General features: G+C 40.0%; 1 protein-coding gene across 1 annotated transcript; it reads left to right on the top strand.

Annotated features, from left to right (window-relative positions):
- The first annotated feature begins 491 nt into the window (after nucleotides 1-491).
- Nucleotides 492-14,136, top strand: LOC140243534 (microfibril-associated glycoprotein 4-like). Its single transcript, XM_072323204.1, has 5 exons — nucleotides 492-818; nucleotides 1,026-1,107; nucleotides 12,107-12,255; nucleotides 12,774-13,041; nucleotides 13,886-14,136. The coding sequence occupies exons 1-5, from the start codon at nucleotides 492-494 to the stop codon at nucleotides 14,134-14,136; spliced, it is 1,077 nt and encodes a 358-aa protein (XP_072179305.1).
- Nucleotides 14,137-16,080: the final 1,944 nt, after the last annotated feature.

Raw genomic sequence — 16,080 nt, 5'->3', positions numbered from 1 at the left:
AGCAGACGTTGCGGGAAGGAAACATTGGTTGAAAGTCAGGCGTGCAGATTTCAACGCAACAGGTAGCTTGTGACGTGGTTGGGTTCCCGGAGGAACAGGGACCGTGGCACGATTGCTCATCGATTACCATAGTGTCAGTAGGAGCATGTATAGTGGAAATTCATCTCGCGACTGTCTAAAGAGTCTAGCCAGACAGCTCACAAATTTCTAGAGTTTCGAAGAGAGTATGTGAACTTGGTCTTCCAAGTTGTAAGAGACCGCTTGCCTCTCAGAAAGCTTTCTGCGGACTTAAAAGTTGGGATGTAGTGAGCGAGCACTGTAAAGACTTGAAAACATCTGTGACATCTCAGCAAACTTCAATCTGGGCATCCCTCTGCTTCGAGTGAATTTGTGGCTAGTAATTCATAAAGAATTTGACAGGTGTCTGTTTGACTGGGGATTTTTTTTTTCTTTTGAAAACAAAAAGAGACGAGTGAATTGAAGTCTTCGCCATGGCGCTCCAGAAAAGGGAACATTTTTTGATTGCAATCATTGCATGTCTAGTTCTTGGAGGACACCTCGTGTCAGCGCAGTGGAGGCAAACAGGACCCGGCACACAGCCCCGTCCGGGAGCCCGGCCGGGGCAAGGCGGACAGGGTTGGACACCTGGACAAGGGGCCAGACCGGGGCAAGGCGGACAGGGTTGGACACCTGGACAAGGGGCCAGACCGGGGCAAGGCGGACAGGGTTGGACACCTGGACAAGGGGCCAGACCGGGGCAAGGTGGACAGGGCTGGACACCTGGACAAGGGGCCAGACCAGGCCAGGGTGGACCAGGGGCCAGACCAGGCCAGGGTGGACCAGGGGCCAGACCAGGCCAGGGTGGACAAGGGGCCAGACCAGGCCAGGGTGGACAAGGGTGGAGTCCCGGTCAGGGCCAGGGCCAGGGGCAAGGAGGGCGGATCGGACCAGGCGTGAGGCCCGGACAGGGTGGCCAGGGGGGCCAAGCGGGACGTGGTGGACAGGGTGGTCCAGGGTGGAACCAGCCATTCATCCCTCGTCGGGAGCCTCTCACTCCAATGATGACCTGCGGTGATGTCAGCCTTTACGGAGGTGCCGCTGGAACCAGTAAGTTCTCTCTTTGTAGCAATGCTTTAAACAATCATGATATGACATCTTTCTAAACCATGCCACTGTGGTATAGAGAGAATTTCAAACTTATATGTGTACACTCCATAATAGAAATCTAACGAGAAGTTTCACTCCTTACTCGGTGAATGAAAATAATAATAATAACATAATATTTCAATTCATAAAGCGCAAAATCTATAGACATTATATTCTTCTGCGCTGCAAAAGCTTATGATGTGCTTGATGACAATGAACAGTTAAATGAAAAGATGTGTTTTGAGTCGTGATTTAAAGACTGCTACAGTTGGGGATTTCCGGACTTCTAATGGTAGATCATGCCAGAGTTTGGGAGCTGCACAGGCAAATGCTCTGTCTCCCAATGTTACTTTTGTTTTATGTGATGGAATTTGTAAGAGAAGAGTGTCCTTGAAACTGCGCAGATTATGAGTATGTCTATGAGGTTTGAATACTAGTGATTCGGATATATAACTGGGGGCTTGACCGATGAGTGACTTATATACAATCAACAAAATCTTGAACAATATTCGTTTATATACGAATCGGAAGCCAGTGCGTTCTGTTTTCATAATTCGTGTATTTCTACCAACCATGGTGAAAGTTAGGATGCATAATATTGTATATCAAAGTAAGTTGCCCTATACATAACAACCACTCTCATTATACATACCTCCCACTTACTTCTTACTACATTCCCCCCCCCCTTCCTTTAGAACCCCACACTTTTAGAGTATCGATTATACCATACCAATAATGAGACTGGTCTTTACTGTTGACCATTTTCGTTATCAAGATTCTTTTTAACATTCTGTTTAGCCCCGTTTTATCTAAATCGTTAAAATCCCCATCGGCATAACAATGTTATTTAACACTATTGTAATGACAGTTGATATGGAAGATGGTTCTACACGTTTACATCGTTTTTAAAATGAGTTAATAAAAAATAAATGGAAATGGTCTTAATGTTAACAAAGACTTAGATCTCGATCGCTATCCTGGGAATGACAACCTCTTCTCGGCCAGCAAGCCAGTGTGGTATGCATCAGTCATCAATGACAGTTTCTATAAAAATGAGGGGAAAGATATTGTTAACCCAAGCCATCAACTGAGCTATCTATATAGTTGAATCCAAAAATTATTATTATTATTCAATTATTGTTTATATTTGCACTATGCGATGTATGTTGGGTCGTTTTATGTTGGGTCGGGTGGCAGTTACAGAACACAATGAAGACAGACACTAAAGCCACGCACGGGCGCGTCTAAAGCCGTGAACAAGGCCACAGGCCGAAAGCTTGGAAATAGAAAGTGCGGTTGGCAAGCTACGTCACTTGATGCAATCTACTTTATTACTACACTTTTACATGATTTTGTATACTCCAAATAAAAATGAATAACAAGGAGGAAGAGGGGATACTAAGTTCAACATGAGATTGAGAATCCTTTTTCGATATCTTTGCTAAAACAATTCAAATTCTTTAAGATTGTCATAACAGATTCCAGATCCTTTGAAATTCAGGTTAGATGTTTGAGCTGTTTATCACTCTGGAATATTTTTCATGGCTCGCGTGTCATTCTGACAACATTTGAACGCAGTGGTAATCACACATATAATTGATCATCAATTCAACGTAGAAATTGTCCGCGACCGTTTTAGGCAGCATTTCTGATTGGGTTTCTGTGACGCGCCGGTCATCTATGAGAGCACTACCCCGTGTCCAGGGGTTGACAGGCGGGCCCCGGATGAAGATTTTATAAGTTGGAAGATCCTTCAGCTACCTATCCTAAAATTCAAAGTCCGGACGCTGGTCCTAAACCAGGGTCCCAAAAATGCTCTGAACTGCGTGTGAAAAAAAAATCGAGATGACACAAAATCTCTCTATCACGTTACTATCATCATGGCTCTCATCATTATTCTTCTTATTGTGTCATCGCCGTGAAATCGGTATTTGTGTGCTGACGAGTCAGAGTGGATTCTAATAGTCAAATGCCTTGCATGGTTGTCCGGTCGAGAAGATGTTTGGGAGAAGATTTTCTTACAAGGTGATGAGTAGACTTGGCCTGTCTATCTTGAAGTTAAAATAAATGTCTCCTCTCGCTTCTGATCTAAGGCGTTAACGTTGTAGACTCAGCAATCTAAACGCATGATCTGTGTTCTTTACAAAAACAAAAACAAAAAACAGATGAATGATATGTCGATATGATGATACACCAAGAAAAAGTATTCCTCAGAGCTTTTTCCCTGGGTACCTGCAGCCAAGCGTGACGCACCGCGGGCAGTCATAGTCTCCTCGCAGACTGACGATCATATCAATTTTAGAAAACACAAAACACAAAACAGACACCAAACACAAACACTCAAGAACACACACACACGCACACACAAACAAACAAACAAACAAGCACTTAAAGACACATACACGCACTCACTCACACGCTCAATCAATTAATCTTTTAATCAATATTGTTATTAAGCAATCGCGCATACGAAAAGCATTAGACAGTAGGCAGCCTGGAACACAGGCTAGATACGTCGCAACTGATGGGGGATGCATTGCTCCGCAGAGATCCGGAGGGTCCAAATAGCTATTTTCAAAAAGTCACAGTTAAAGGGCAGACGTCTGGATGGCGTTGACAAAAGCTCTCTGGGGCTTCCAGTCCATGTCCGTCAGATAACGCATCATGGCTGTCTTTAGACACTCTACATCCTTAGAGACTATTATCATAGTAAGAGGAAAGGAGCCAAAGTATTGAACAAAAGTGGTGAGACTGTATGACGGTCCATCTTTTACGTCATAGCGTCGAATCCCATTTCCCGCCAATGCAGAGATCAAATAACTCAATGAAACCGCCGAGTTGAATCACAACTGTCATTTAGGATTGGCGCAGGACGTCTGTGTTTGTAGATAGAGCATTGTCGCAACATTCAAGGCGCTTGGTTATAGTGAGCAGACGTCACAACCATAACATCGGTTTTTCATGAAAGAAACGAATGATTGAATTGCAAAGTTTCAAAAGGGTGATAGATCTGATCGTAATAAAGATAAAAGTTCAAAACAAAGAAAAGTATCATGAAGGATAAATACTGTATACTTTCAATTGATATGCACTGCTTTATGTGCTTATTCTTGCGAGTATTCATACTAGTAGTCAAAAGTTCAATTAGTAAAGTAAGTGTTATCTCCTATTTGAAGGCTGCAGTAACAGAATCAGGTAGTAGATTTACCGATAGTCAGTTGTCGGTTTCACGCTGAGCTTATTTTTAGACACCCTATACAAGTAAAGTAGATACATTGCAACAATTATCTTCACTGGCCATCTGGAAGATGAATCCATGCGGCCAGAAAAAAAAAAGAACAACAACAAAAGTGGAAATTATTAACTTTTTCTTCCAGCACAATTTCTCTCGTGGCACGATCTTCGATAACAAGTTAACAGTATGTTAATGGCTTTGGTTAAAAATACGAACCATCTGAGGCTCAGCTCGTCTTGCATGACTAAAAAAATCCCAGACGCAAATGATGACGCAAATCCACATCTAGCCAATCAGAAAGCATGAAATAAAAGCTAAAGTACCTGTTACCAAAACTTACAAAGCAGACTTCCACGATCATATGTCATGGTTGATAAGATATCTCCAAAAGACGACTTCAAGAAAGGATCTAGGCATTCATCCAACCAAGTGTTTGTTTTTGTTTGGGTTTTTTTTTTCTACCTCCCATTTCCCATTGGAGGTACAGTAGTCGCATCTCCGCACAATCGGGTATCGCTTAATCGGGTGAAAATGCTCTGCCCGACACTACTCGGTTAAGCGGAGACTGCTGTACTTGTCTAAACTGTTTGTACCCCTTTATGTCTGTGTTGTTACTCTTTTGTGTCACGTCGACTTCTTCTTCCGCCTTTACTCACTTATTTCCGCGTTGTCAACTTCACTTATCTTTATCTTCTCTTGCACTTCCACTCATTTCTGAAGCTTTTCACCAACTCCTTCTACCAAAATACTATCTATTCCTGATGTAATTTGTTTTCGTCATCTTCTTCATCTTGTAACTTTAATAATGTAAAATTGTGACAACTGTTGAAAACTTACCCATTGATATTGTAATATTTTACACTTGTATATCACTAATGGCTTATGCTAATTTTGTATATGTAGCCTGTCATGATAACATTGATGAATTAATCGATACAATATCATTTTGTCGATAACGATCAACTACGACCCTCTCCCATTACAAGTCGCCATGGCTTACTTATTACGATTTGATTGATTTAAGGCAAAGGGCACGATTTATTATTTTTCTGCGTTTTATCTTTTTATTCTTTTTTAATAATGAAAGTTGATAGCGATATTTGTTCAGGCCAATCGGAGTCGTGAGAGGCGATTACTCCATCTTTATCATTTTTCATCTTTATCTACTGTATGGCAAAGTTTTAGGGAAACTTCCACTGTTTGAGCTTCCCTGTTTAATCAGTTTTCCTACGTTGTCGACTTCGTCATGGGGCATCAAGGTGGCTTTTCAATTTAACCAAAAACTTTAACCAAAAACTTGACAAAAAAACAAAAACAAAACGAAACATACTTCACTGCCGACTTCAACTACGCTCCCCATTGATCGAAACAAGCGTCCAATCAGAGAGGCAGACGACACTCCCTCCCTCCCTCTCCTTCACACACACACACACACACACACACACACACACATGCACACTTCCCTTGGTCCAATAGAACAACCCTAAAACGTAACGTGGAAGCGATGTTTCCGCTGAGTCCCCCGCAGGATGAGGAAGTGATCGTAATTGATGGCATGTCTGGGAGCAGCCAAAAACAGATGGAAGCAATATTGACTGCTGCACAGCGCGTGGAAATACGTAGTTATTATGTCACAGGAACCAGATATGATTTCTGTGCGCCGACCCAGGAGAACGTCCAGTCATTTAATAACTTGAAGTGAGAAAGATGCAGCTGGATCCGCAAGAACTTGAGCAAAACATTCAAAGAAGGAAACATAACTTATGACCATGAAGCTACAACACAAGTAGCTTAATTGAATGACTGTGAGTTACGACCATTTCAACATCAATGTGTATGGCCTCCAATAAGCACCTGGGATTTTGGTCATGTGATTATGACGTCCCAAATTATCGATCCTCATCTTTTCTTTCGTCCATGAAATGTTACTATTTTTACAACTCTGAGAAAGATATAATTTGGTCATGCATCAGCTCAAGTGATGCCAGGGACACTTTGCTGTTTACGCTTTCTCAAGAACAAGAAAAATGCGATTTTCAGCACGAATATGATTTTGACGTCTTAAATGTAAGCCTCCAAACTTGTTTCGTCCGCGAAATATTACTTAAATTTCTCACAACTCTTATGTGAAAGATAATTTTTGTGCGTCATTTCAAGTAAAGTCAGGGACACTATGTTGGGATTTTTACGCTTTCTCCAAGACTAGCAAAAAAATGTACGGTTCTTAGCTCGCATTAAAGAGAGAGAGAAACAAAGAATATAATTTTCCATCGTGTTCCTCTTCACAAAAACAAACATTTCTAAGGTATCAAGGCTTATAAGCATAACGATCATTTACCTAATTTCTTTGAGAACGCTATTATGTACGTTGGTTCATTGCTTATCAAACCTTTCGTAATCTTTGCTATTCGGCCCCTAGATTGGGATCACGCTTTCACTGATCTCTTGCTCTTATATTTCACAAAAACCTCATTGCAAACAAACTTTCTCTCAGAAGGGGAATTTCCCTTTGAAATCTTTCTGCTATCAACACGTTATGACATTCCCACAAAGACGCGCGAGAGTCCAGATGCCCTCCATTGATAATCAAGTAGTGCAGAACTGACGAAACATAACATGAATTTTTTTCAACGTTTGAGCCCAGTTTCTATTTATGGCAGATGACATGAACGAGGATTTTCGCCCTCAAAAAAGAAAAAAAAAATATCAGTAATTCAACACAAATGTTCTTGCGTTAGAGCTTAAGCCCGCTCATGCATTTTAAGTAGCTTGTCTCGACACACTCGGTACTTCGGGGACAGCCAAGCACACAGGCAAACCTCGGTAAACATTCGTTAAGATTTCCTACCCCTGGAACACAAACATAGAAAACTCTCAATGCACTACAGACAATCTTGAGTGCAGAGTGAGCAAGATTGTTATGAGATAGGAATAGCTTTGTGAGTGAGGTGCGCTAGCGCGTGATTCAATGTTGCTTTTGTATGCGATTGTTTCATGAACAGGTGTACAACCTTAAAGGGTGTGTACAGTTCTGGTCGAGGTGAGGATTTAGCATTTAACGTTTTGCGAGATATTCAGAAACCTCTCTATGAGATGTCAAAGAGCATGCAATTTTAAGAGGTATCAAAAGTTTATTTGATAAAAATTGGTTTTGGAATGGCTGAGATATCCAAAAACAACGTGAAACAAAGAGATCCTAAAAAAAGGCGTGGCCTGTCGTCTTTTATTATTATCACTTTTTTTTGATATCTCAGCCATTTGAAAACCAATTTTCATCAAATAAACGTTGAATCCTTCTTAAAATTACCTGCTCTTTCATATTTCACAAGAAGTTTCTCATTATCTCACTTAGGAATGTTCAAAACATGAATCCCCACCTCAACCAGTACTGTACAGTCCCTTTAAACGCTTTGGTGGTAAATATCATACAATGATATCCCCCCCCCCCAAAAAAAAAAAAAAATGAATAAATAAATAAATAAATAAAAATAACAATAACAATAAATAAATAAATAAATAAATAAATAAAATAAATAAGATGAAATAAATAAATGAATAAATAAAATAAGTAAACAAATAGAATAAATAAATAAATAAATAAATGAAATAAAATGAATGAGTGTATTTCAGTAGTTTGGAGGTATTGGGACTTAATATCGCTGAAAAGAATAAGAATCATAATCAAATCCACGAAATCGGACAAATGGAAGTATGCACAATTAAAAGCTTGATGGTACGAGGAGAGGTATATTTCATATTGATGAAGATTTAGATATATCTGACGATAACTATAACAAAACAGACGAGAACCGAACTAAGCCCTGTGTGCAAGCCGCCTAGATAACACAAGAGCATGTCAGACTATAGCTTGCTGTAGATCTCTCTAATACAGATTTGATCCCTCACATCCCCTCGAACGCCCCTTTATACCCCCCCCCCCCCCCACCGCTCCCCTCCCCTTCCCATCCTCGTCGGAAAGTCTTCGCCGGAAGTTGAGTCCTTTTTGGAAAAGTTCAAATGTCACCCAGACGTGAAAGGGTATAGATAAGGAAGAGGTCCGTCATCGAGGAAGAGGGGAAGACGCGAAGACACTCCCAAGGCTCTGAAATAGATTCCAGCCCTGTCATCGTGATAAGGCGAGAAGACAATACCACTTCAGTGTCTAAACTTAAGATAGAAGGGGGAAGTGCGGAGGATCCATCTCCATTAAAGGGGAAATCCATTCCAAATATATGATAAACTGATAAAAAAAGAGGAAAATCTTACGAGTTCAACGGTAAAAAATTGACTGAAATCGGATGAAAAATATAGAAGTTATGACATTTTGAAGTTTTGCTGATTTCTGCAAAGAGCTCTCGTGCAATGGATATGAATATGCAAATGAGTGAGCTACCATGTCATAGCCTCACAATTTTCCATTGATCGTGTACCAGTTATGACGAAAATTCAAGGTTTCTGTCATTGAAGTCTGAAAGATGATGTTTTTCCTTGTTGAATGGATTCAGAATAGTGATCAGTTAGATGTACGAGGATTTAAGCCTTGGGCATAATTGCGCTTGAATGAAAAACTCGCAATTTCACAATTTTATTAAGAAACTATAATATTATGACAAGTCGTGAGGGGATTACATGCTCACTTTGCCATTTGCATATTCATATTGACCGTTGAAGAACTATTTCCTGAAAAATTAGCGAAACTTCAAAATGTAATTACTTTCTTACTTTTCACCCGATTTCGATCAAGATTTTACCGTTGAACTTGTAATATTTTACTCTTTCTTATCAGACTAACTTTGACTGGATTTTCCCTTTAATCCGAAGAACTGTGAAGAAGGAGCAGCCAGCTAACGCAAGATCTTTGACGTCCAGAATGAAATGATAATTCTATTCATCTGTACTTTGATTAATCACTGAAATTGGCTTCCGCTTGTATTCGCTATTGTTACCATTATTATTATCATTATTGTTATTATTATTATTATTATTATTATTATCATTATTATTATTATTATTATTATTATTATCGTAGTTATCTCGCTCAAGTCGATGCAGGAGAAATACATCTTTTAAATGTTTACGAGTAGCTGGAGAGGGGATGTTCTGTATCGAGTAGTGACTGGAATGACGTCATCCATGCTCCCAAGTGAATGTGGAAGGGGAGGAATATAGAGGAAGTGTGGGAAATTATCTTACCGGAATAGTGGTTAGGAGAGTAAATTACGTTATGCTTCGGTGACATGTCACAGCGTCGGAGAAATTCAATGTCACAACCCTTTTCCGCCATGCACCAGCACTAAGATTTGGGTAACGGCATCATGAAAACTTGTACTTCCTATCATAATTCTGGTATAGAACTTGAGGAATAAGACATGTCAATAGTGACTAACATGACGGTGATACACGTTTAGAAAACGAATAAAGTCACTCGATGAGAAGATTTTATGTCACCACGTGCGGACGCTTTATACTATATTATTTCATCTTCTCATGTAAAGAAATATTTTGATCACATTCATAATGATACCGTTTGACGCGCAGGGCTGACTCATACCTGGATTTAACTTTACGAGCTTGTATCCTTGCGAACTGTCTTCTACAAGAAATTGAGTATCCAGCTCCATCTCATTGAAAATGTCTCACAAAATAGGTGGCACCATAAATGTCGATCAACATAAATATTACACTGTCGGTATAAATTCCGATGCATTTTAAGAGCTGTGCATAGCAAAATGATACTGATAATCATAATGCGTTTCAGCTCTACGTTTTAGGAGGGTCAAAAAAGGGAAATCCCTTACAATCGAGGAGCTACAATATGAGATGCAGCGAATTTGACATCTCCATGGAGACGCCATGGCATCAGATGGTACCTCGTTCTGTAAAATGACGAGGCTTTGTAATAGGACTACTGATTGTCCTAAACACGAATTTTACTGACCAAAGCTAGAGGGACCAACCTCTTGTTAGGGACCACAGACTAAACTTCGATGTTGTTCATGTTGATGTAAACAATGTATGTTAATAATCTTCATAATGTATTCCCTACTCTTGCATGGAAATATCATCATGGGATAAAAAGAGGCTGGCAGTAGGTATTTAAACGAGACACGACGTGACTGAAGGTTACCCTCGCCTCGTCCACTACAATTTAGAAGAATTTGCAGTCGAGTGTTTCGAACGGATAAAGGCACCTTTTCCGTTTCAAGAATTGTCCGTAATTCGTGTTACTCTTAAAAGACGTAAGAAATAAAACAGAAAAAGGCGTCTAATCCCATCTATTGCGATTCATAACCCATCAATTTTCACTTCGCGCTCCCTCCCCGTAGCCTGCGAACAGGTGTATATTTTTGTCAGCCCCTAGACAGGGCAGGAAGGGCGCACCCGAATTGCTTCCCCGCACTGAGAGACTAGTCGTTATTTGATAATATCATACCGTGGGCATGCGCGGAAGGTCACTGTCAAATATAAACCTTTTATGATGACCGCCTTTATGTCCATGAAGTGGCTAACACTTATTCAACCCTTTCTAAAGTCTTTCAATGAAGGATATAAACGATCGAATGTCGTCTCAAACACAATCATGGTAACACTGAACAAGAACCTGAAGAAGAAAAGAACATAAGCATTAATAAAAAATGCATATAAAGAGTGTGAGATAGAAATTGATAATTGAGAGCAACGTTCGCTTTATATTTCGCAATGTATAGAGTAACATTTTGATCGAAAAGATTGTGTATGGTGCATTAGACAATTATCTCGTGGAAGACATTATCGGCAGCAATGGTGTCGGGGCTCTTAAAGAACAAGTTCACCTTCATTAACATAAGGATTGAGAGAAAGTAGCAATATTAGTAGAACACATCAGTAAAAGTTTGAGGAAAATTGGACAATCGATGCAAAAGTTATGATTTTTTTAAAACTTTTGTGTTGGAACCGCTGGATGCGGAGACTACTAAGGCTCGTGATGTCATATGAGTACAACAGTATAAAGAAAATGTAAAGAAAACTCAACATATTTTCACTTTTTTCGCATAATAAAAGAGCACTTGACCTGCCTCTTTCTAAAGGCAATGGGAATAATATTACCCATAACATATGTCAGTAACGAGTCAAGGGAATGTGTACTTTTTTTCAGAAGATGAAATTTTGTGAAATTCTCTTTATATTTTCCTTATATTGTTGTACGCATGTGACATCATACACTGCAGTAGTCTTCTCATCCAGCGGTGACTGCACAAAAACTTCAAAAATTCATGACTTTTGAACGGATTGTCCGATTTTCCTCAAACTTTCCATGATGTGTTCTACTAATATTGCTACATTCTCTCAATCCTTTTGTTAATGAAGGTGAGGGGATGCCACGGAGTGGGAAGAGTGGCCTGTGACGAAGTGTGTACAACTTGATCGCTGATCTCACACAGCCAAAGAAACTCGATTGGAGTCGACCTTTACCGATGAACGTACACTTCAGATGTGCGTAACATTCGCTGACGAAAATTCCCCAGTGTACTCGAATATATTCTAGAGGCGCAGCGAATGAAGATCAATTCATTTAAAAAATGGCCACCCATGAATCCACAAATTTACCTGGTGTTCACGACATGTTAAAGCACCACCAACCAGGCTTCCGACACGTTTATGTATTTAGCTGTTATGATATGAAAAACGTAAGAAAAATGAAATGAATATAATATACTATCCCATGTTTTATCCCAACTTGTGCAGCGCCGATCCCGATGGCCAAACATTGCCTCGACATCCGGGAACTCGGAGGGGTGCGTGACGGTGTCTACACCATCTACGTCAGCGAGCTGAATTCGTGTGGAAAGGTCAACGTCTACTGTGATCAGACGACGGACGGCGGCGGATGGACTGTGAGTTTAAACCTCCAACTCGACGTCCAATTATTTTAAAGGACTACATCGATTATATTTATTCGTTTCTTTTAGAAAGCGTCAAGATAGTACTGTTTGACTGATCAACGTAATAAACTTACATCAATTCTATTTAAATGTGAATCTGATAGTAAGAAAACTTAAGTGGCAGGCGTATTCAAGATATGGTCATATAAGGCATTTTGTCAGCAAAGGTTTTCTCGATATCTAGACGGAAATCGTCCCTTCACGCTGATTTCTCTACAAGATTTGCTACTTCTTGAACATATTCAATTCAATGTGTTTATCAATTTATACAACACACATCACGCACAGATACACACAGCTGCACCAACAAACTGAAGCACACACAAAATGCAGAACAGCTATACTGATGTGATACAGCATGACAGAGTTTAGGACGTTAAATGTCGTAGAGTCATTGCACAGTGATGAGTTTTTATTGGTGTCTATGGATGCATTTCTGTGATGCCAATGCTGTCCATCTTTAATAACAGGTGATCCAGCGTCGAGTCGACGGCCGCCTCAACTTTCTGCGAAACTGGCAAGAATACAAGGACGGGTTTGGCTTCCTCAACGGCGAATTCTGGCTCGGCAACGAATGGATCCACAAGATCGCCATGCAGGGGCCACACGAACTGAGGGTCGATCTCGGCGACTTCCAGATGAACGAGCGGTTCGCCAAGTACAAAGTCTTTTCCGTGGGGAACGAGCGATCGAACTACACCTTGAAAGTGGAGCGCTACGATACGTCTTCCAATGCAGGTGAGAAGAACGTTGCTCAGTCCATAAGGCCACACCGTGACTCGTTTCAGTCAGAGGGCTGTGGGTAGATTTTAGGACTCTTAAACAGGAGAGTCCAGTGTTCGAATCCTGCCCGAGGTGGACATCATTAGAGCCCACCGCACACTACATGATCCGACGGGTCGCACGACCAGTCGCGCGACTCGACACCACACACGATGCGATTAAACCACACGGCATGCGCACTTTACTTTTGTCACGTCATAGCATGACGTCAGTACACACTGTGTTGTGAAGAGCTGAAAGTTTCACGACCAGTCGTGAAAATTCGACATTTCAAATCTTCACGACTGGCATTGCGACCGAGTGGCACTACTTGAAACTTTCAAGGCTGGTAACGTCACACTTCCGGTTGCTAGGCCGTATAACGATAGGAGAATATTGGCGAAGTCATGTACTACGCGGGGACATTTTTAGCCTCGACTTTTCACACATTGTGTTCCTCTTGACCAAAGCGTATAAATGGTCACTTGGCAAAGATCAATCACAAATGTACGTTAAACCTGTAATCGAATGAGTTTGTTGTGACGGCATTGTTTTTTATTGTTTTGTTTTCTGATTTTTTTTTTTTTTTTGGTAACTACACAAAGTTGGCTCTCGGTGTGGAACAAAGGGACTTAATTCGCGACACAGTTTGAAAGAAAAAGGAACAAAACAAATTTGAGAAAGCTTTTTGATAAGATATTATGTTATTATGATTAAAAATATTTCTCAAACTTAATAATCTCTGTATTTTATTACATGAAATATTCAGTGAGTCATTCACGTGTTTGTTCGTTTTCTTCTTGCGATTCTACACGTACAGGGGACGCCCTGACTGGCCACAACAACCAGGCTTTCACCACCATCGACCGCGACAACGACCGCTGGAGCGGAAACTGCGCTCGCCAGTACACGGGCGCGTGGTGGTACACCAGCTGCCACAACTCCAACCTGAACGGAGGCTACCTGAAGGGGGCGAATCGGCAGTATGCTCGCGGCGTCGTGTGGAACCAGTGGCGCGGGTACAGCTACTCACTGCGCTCAACCGAGATGAAGATCCGGCCTTTGATTTAAGGCCACCATAGCGTGATTATTTATAGTCGTAATAATTTCAGCTTCCTAATACTTCTGCTACCTTCACTCTGCCTTCATATTCTCACAATCTGATAGCATTGATAATAATCCGTTTACATTTACAACGCTCAGAGGGTGTGCACTCTGTTGAACAAACTCACAGGCCCGACGACGGTATACAGCTTAGTTTGCCTTTACCTGTCTTCGTTTTTGTTGTTTGAGTGTATCTCCTTGCCTTGCCAACATTCGTCAGGAGAACAATAAAGTTAAAACCTTCAGACATTGCCAAATAGAGTTTAGCATATTCTGCTTTGTGCTATTCATGAAACGCTATTCCGTCGCATTAAAAGGATGGTATAGTATTGGTTTAGGTGAGGATTTAGCTTTTGACTTTTTGCGAGATACGTATAAAACCACTTCATCAATGTTCATGAAATGTTATAAGGAGCACGCAATTCTAAGAGAAATTGAAAGTTTATTTGATGAAAATCGGTTCCTTAATGGCTGAGATATCAAAAAAACAAAGTAAAACAAAGCGATATATCCTATTAAAAAGTGGGTCCTACCTTTAACTAATATCGCTTTGTTTTGGATATATCAGCCATTTCAGAACAAATTTTTATCAAACTTCGAATTCCTCCTAGAATTATATGTTATTTCATTACTTCATAAGAGATCTCTCATTATCTTAAACAAAAAATCATCATCAAAAAAGATTGGAAACCTGAATCCCCATCTCAACCCAAACTGTACCATCCCTTTAAATTCAGATAATCTTGTGGGGTTTTTTTTTTCCCTCTTTTTAAGCAATTCTTTCTTTCCCCTCCCCTGTCAAGTTTCCATGTCTATCTTGACTGTGTGGCCAGTGTCTTTAAAACTAATGAATGCCGAAAAAAAGAGTTATCAGGGACGGTGCATTACCAATATTAGTATCATAAAATCTTATATAGAGCCAGGTTGACTTTTATAGCGTTTAGCGTGTAGGCGTTTATGTGTACTACTTGAAAATAGATAAGAAGAATGTATAGAATAGATTATAATTATATATATTACTGTATATTCAGGATTCTTATGTGAAAATCAAAATGTAAATAGGCTATCACGATATGAATAAAGAGATAATGTACAACTACAATGGCTCTGTTCTGATTTTCAGTTTTGTTTATGTTATGTGACATTGTAAACAAATAAACATTAAATAAAAAAAGAGCGACAAAGTTTTTGTTGAATTGCGTGTTACCCAAAATTGACACTTTGAATTTCTGGTTGTTTTTCCTACGTTTAATTCGACTCATAATGACAAAGTTTGATTTAAAAAAAAAAAATGACAGAGAGAGAGAGAGATAGGAGGTGGGCAGATAGAGGCAGTTTCTCAGTTTGGTTGTTGTTGTTGTTGTTGTTGTTGTTGTTGTTGTTGTTGTTGTTGTTGTTGTTGTTGTTGTTGTTGTTGTTGTTGTTGTTGTTGTTGTTGTTGTTGTTGTCTGTTGTTGTCGTTGTGGGTGTTGATATTGCTGTTGTTTGTTGTTATGTTGTTATTTGCTGCTGTTGTTTGTTGTTTGTGTTATTGATTATATTGTTGTTGTTCTTGTTGCCATCGTCGTCTTCTAAATCCTGAAGGCCATCAAACCTGAAGCGACAGATGGGTAAAAGGCGTTCGTTTAATAAAGTAACATAACTACATTGCAGACGTGACATCGATGTCATTAATTTTGCATCGAGTTCTTCATTTCCCTTTCCAAAACAAAAACGAATGTTCTAAACACTTAACCTTGAATGCAGGCCATGCATAGAAAAAGCGTCTTTGGCAAATGAAAGGTAGCGCAATGATAAAATTTCTGATATTTTCGAAGACATTTAAAACAAGCACGTCATACGAAGCCTGGAATATGGTAGGCCTGGTACAGAAAGAACGTCTATGGTAAATGAAAGGCAGTGTAAAGATTA

Source organism: Diadema setosum, chromosome 20, assembly GCF_964275005.1.
Source record: "Diadema setosum chromosome 20, eeDiaSeto1, whole genome shotgun sequence".
Taxonomy (NCBI): domain Eukaryota; kingdom Metazoa; phylum Echinodermata; class Echinoidea; order Diadematoida; family Diadematidae; genus Diadema; species Diadema setosum.
This window is presented reverse-complemented; position numbering and strand designations above follow the sequence as displayed.

Excerpts from the sequence above, each read along its gene's own strand:
- LOC140243534 (XM_072323204.1), top strand. The coding sequence starts at position 492 with ATGGCGCTCCAGAAAAGGGAACATTTTTTGATTGCAATCATTGCATGT. Across the intron at positions 819-1,025 it reads CAGGCCAGGGTGGACCAGGG|CCATTCATCCCTCGTCGGGA; the intron begins GCCAGACCAGGC and ends GGGTGGAACCAG. Across the intron at positions 12,256-12,773 it reads CGGACGGCGGCGGATGGACT|GTGATCCAGCGTCGAGTCGA; the intron begins GTGAGTTTAAAC and ends CTTTAATAACAG.